Source organism: Triticum dicoccoides, unplaced genomic scaffold (genome assembly GCF_002162155.2).
Source record: "Triticum dicoccoides isolate Atlit2015 ecotype Zavitan unplaced genomic scaffold, WEW_v2.0 scaffold126938, whole genome shotgun sequence".
NCBI classification, from domain to species: Eukaryota; Viridiplantae; Streptophyta; class Magnoliopsida; order Poales; family Poaceae; genus Triticum; species Triticum dicoccoides.
The window spans coordinates 1-3,508 of record NW_021189109.1 but is presented as its reverse complement, the minus strand read 5'-3'; the positions used below and the strand labels follow the sequence as shown (position 1 = coordinate 3,508).

General features: G+C 44.3%; 1 protein-coding gene across 1 annotated transcript; it reads left to right on the top strand.

Annotated features, from left to right (window-relative positions):
* Window positions 1-1,331: 1,331 nt before the first annotated feature.
* LOC119343424 (protein IN2-1 homolog B-like) lies at window positions 1,332-2,959 on the top strand (the record flags this gene model as incomplete). The annotated part of the gene is made up of 8 exons (XM_037614380.1): window positions 1,332-1,390; window positions 1,462-1,539; window positions 1,615-1,675; window positions 1,833-1,919; window positions 2,246-2,344; window positions 2,419-2,530; window positions 2,651-2,727; window positions 2,852-2,959. Coding segments are annotated over exons 1-8 (672 nt in total), but the record flags the coding sequence as incomplete, so codon positions are not given.
* Between the last annotated feature and the right edge of the window lie 549 nt (window positions 2,960-3,508).

Genomic DNA, 3,508 nt, shown 5'->3' with positions numbered 1-3,508 from the left:
GACCGCCTCCGTTGCATAACCATCCCTCTGCGTCATGTCCCGACCCATAATTTGCATCACACCGCCGTAGTCAACCACTGGATCTTCAGAGATGAACACTCCGAATGTTTTTGCAGTGACCACCGCCATCGTGGAGCCGTGAGAGTTCGTTGCAGCACAATCTGCAGTCCCCTCAGCCGGCCAACCGGATTTGGATCATCACCACCGAGCCGTATACCATAGAGTCACGGAATGGGCTGAGAACCTGCCAGATGTAGCTGTCGGAGCCTGATGAGAACCTACTAGATGTAACCTAGCGGCAGTACATCGCGCGCAGGCGCAGTACGATGCCAAGGCCAGCCGCACCCGCGACGCAGTAAGCCATGCAAGCCAGACCGGTCTCTGCATCTCAACCTTAAATGGCGCGAGACCGCATAGCACGAATCGAGAAAAGTCCCCCTGCCGCCTTCCTTGGACTGGCCTGAGCTTCACCGGGGGCGCCAGGCTGTGGCGCGATGAGGAATATGAGGAAGGGAGGACTCTCTGGCAGCCAGGGTTTCTCCCCCCTGAGCTGACAAGGAGGCGACGCGGAGGTCAGCCAGCATAAGATTGCAATGTTTACCTTAAAAATTGGCCATCTTGCAAGGCACTTTTTATTAGAAACATGTTGCAAGCCACTTGAATACCGGTTGTTGTTTAGATTGCAGTAATTGAAAACGTTACTTGAGTGGAGAATAAAGGGTAGCGGCTGCATTTTTCTTGTAAACTCATTAACATTTCTTATTATGAACTTCTTTAGTTACACTTTAAAAAATGTGTCTATAATTCTGCAATGATTTTTAATCACAGTTTTGATCAATTTCAAACATTTTTTATCACGGTTTGAAGCTTGTCAAGTCCTGTAGATTTGGGGTTTCTTGGAGTGGCAGAGCTTCGGTTTTTTATTTTTGTGATGCCCGTCCCATCACCCTTTGTTCAACCCAGTCAGGTGGCCAAATCCTTCTTGAAGCCGTTGACATGGAAATGGAACAATTGCACCTGGCTACAAAAGTTTACGAAACCAGCATCGGACGTCTCTCCGGCTAGCCTGACGTCATCATTGTTATCACGAGCAGGCTCGAGGATCTTTATCAGAATGGAATAGTACCACTTGCAACGAGTTGCTCAGAAACATAAAACTTGTAATGAGACTTGGAGACGGTCAACACCGAGATTGGTGGTACCGCAACGTAGGGAATCAACGTTGAAGATTCTCTCTCCCCCTTGCATCCAACTGGTTTTGTCTCTAGCAAGTCTCGTTCTTCCATCCCATTGCCACCTCTGTTACATACCACTGCCAGTTGACCCGCACAGCACTCGCCATGGCCCTGAACCGCGTCACCATGGCCGCCGGTGCTGCCGTACCGGTCATGTAGGCGCACAATCTCATGCCTTTATTCTCGATTGACTCTCTCGGCCTCCTAATGAATTCAACATTCGCAGCTCTGCCGGAGAAGATCTTCCCGCCGACCTGACCTCCGCCTCCTCCGAGCCCTCTTCCCTCTTCGACGGCACCACCAGGTACAAACAGGTGAAATACATTCCTCGGTTGCATATTCATCCTGTTGGTCTTCACTTTCTTCTTGTCTTGTTCAGGCTTTACGTGGCGTACCACTGCCCATACGCGCAGCGCGTATGGATCGCGAGAAATTGCAAGGTACTTCCTCCGTTCCAAAATAGATGACCCAACTTTGTATAAAGTTAGTACAAAGTTATTTTGGAACGGAGGGAGTAGCAAGCAGGCACTAGTGGGAGTGTTTTTTTTCTTCCCTTTTCAGTGGACTTTCCTTCCTTCTCATATGATTCATGTGCAGGGCTTGCAGGGCAAGATCAAGATAGTCGCGCTAGATCTCATGGACAGGCCAGCCTGGTACAAGAACAAGGTCTACCCAGAGAACAAGGTACTCCCTCCGTTCCCAAATATAAGACTTTTTAGAGACTCGAACGAGTGACTAAATACAGAGCAAAATGAGTGAATCTATACTCTAAAATATGTCTGCATACATCTGTATGTTGAAGTACATTTGAAACGTCTAAAAATACTTATATTTAGGAACGGGGGAGTTGTATATATGTGATATACTCCCTCTGTCCCAAAATAAGTGTCTCAACTTTGTACTAACTTTAGTATAAAATTATAGTATGGTTGAGACAGTTATTTCGGGAAAGAGGGAGTAGTATTTATCATTTCTTTTCATGCACACATCTCTTTATGTTGGATATACAGGTACCTGCCCTGGAGTACAACAAGCAAGTGAAAGGAGAGAGCCTGAATCTGCTTAAGTACATCGACGACAATTTCGATGGCCCAGAATTGCTCCCTCATGTAAGAGACACATACACATGTTCCTTGTTTTCAGTGGAACTGAAGTTTGCATTCCTGATGTGGTGAACCACTAGGATTCTGCAAAGAAGAAGTTTGCTGAGGAACTCCTTGCGTACAGTGACAGTTTCAATGCCAGCGCTTTCTTCTCATGCCTACGCTCCAAGGGAGATGTGACCGACGAAGTTGGTAAACAAAAACAGAAGAACAGTGCACTACTTACAACATGTTTGTTTGTTTGAGATGTTCTATATTGAAAGGCTGCATGCAGTTTGTGCTCACATTTCACCTTGTTTGATCTATCATTAGTTGCCGCTGTTGATAAAATAGAAGCTGCCCTAGGGAAGTTCAGCGATGGCCCATTCTTCCTTGACCAGTTCAGTCTGGTATGTGTACGTCACTACATCAGGGGTTCCCTTTCCTCTTGTCCATGGCCAAACCTCATAGAAGATTTCAGAAGAATTGTGTTTTTGAAATACATGGTTTTGCTGTGATATATATTCTTTCTAGGTTGACATTGCATATGTGCCATTCATCGAAAGGCTTCAGATATCCTATTCTGGCATCAAGAACTATGATATCGTTGGGGGCAGACCTAACCTTGGCAGATTCATCGAGGTATGTTCTGGATAATGCTAGATGGGATATAATTTGGGACATTTACATTTATGCCCCTAATTTGCGCACACTCTCAGATTTACTCCTAAATTTTTGATGTGCTCAAATTTGCCCCTAAAAAGCATTTTAAGTCGCAGGAATGCCCTTTCATCTGGTCAAATTTGTTTGACCAAAACTTTGAAAATTCATACGAAGTCAGAAAAATGCAAATAAGATATCAAAATGTTCATAAAAACATCACCTATACGCGCATGTCATTTACGCTCCTCACCTACATGTGCATTTATTTGAATTCACCCTAAATTGTTTTTTAATATTATAAACCCTAAAAAGCTTTAAAGAGTGCTTTTGCCATGAACGTAAATGGCATGTGCATATAGGTGTTGTTTTTATGAGCATTTTGATATCTTATTTTGCATTCTTCTAAGTTCATATGAATTTGTTATGAATTTCAAAGTTTTGATCAAACAACTTTGACCAGCTGGAAGGGCATTCCTGTGACTTAAAATGCTTTTTAGGGGCAAATTTGAGCACATAAAAAATTTAGGG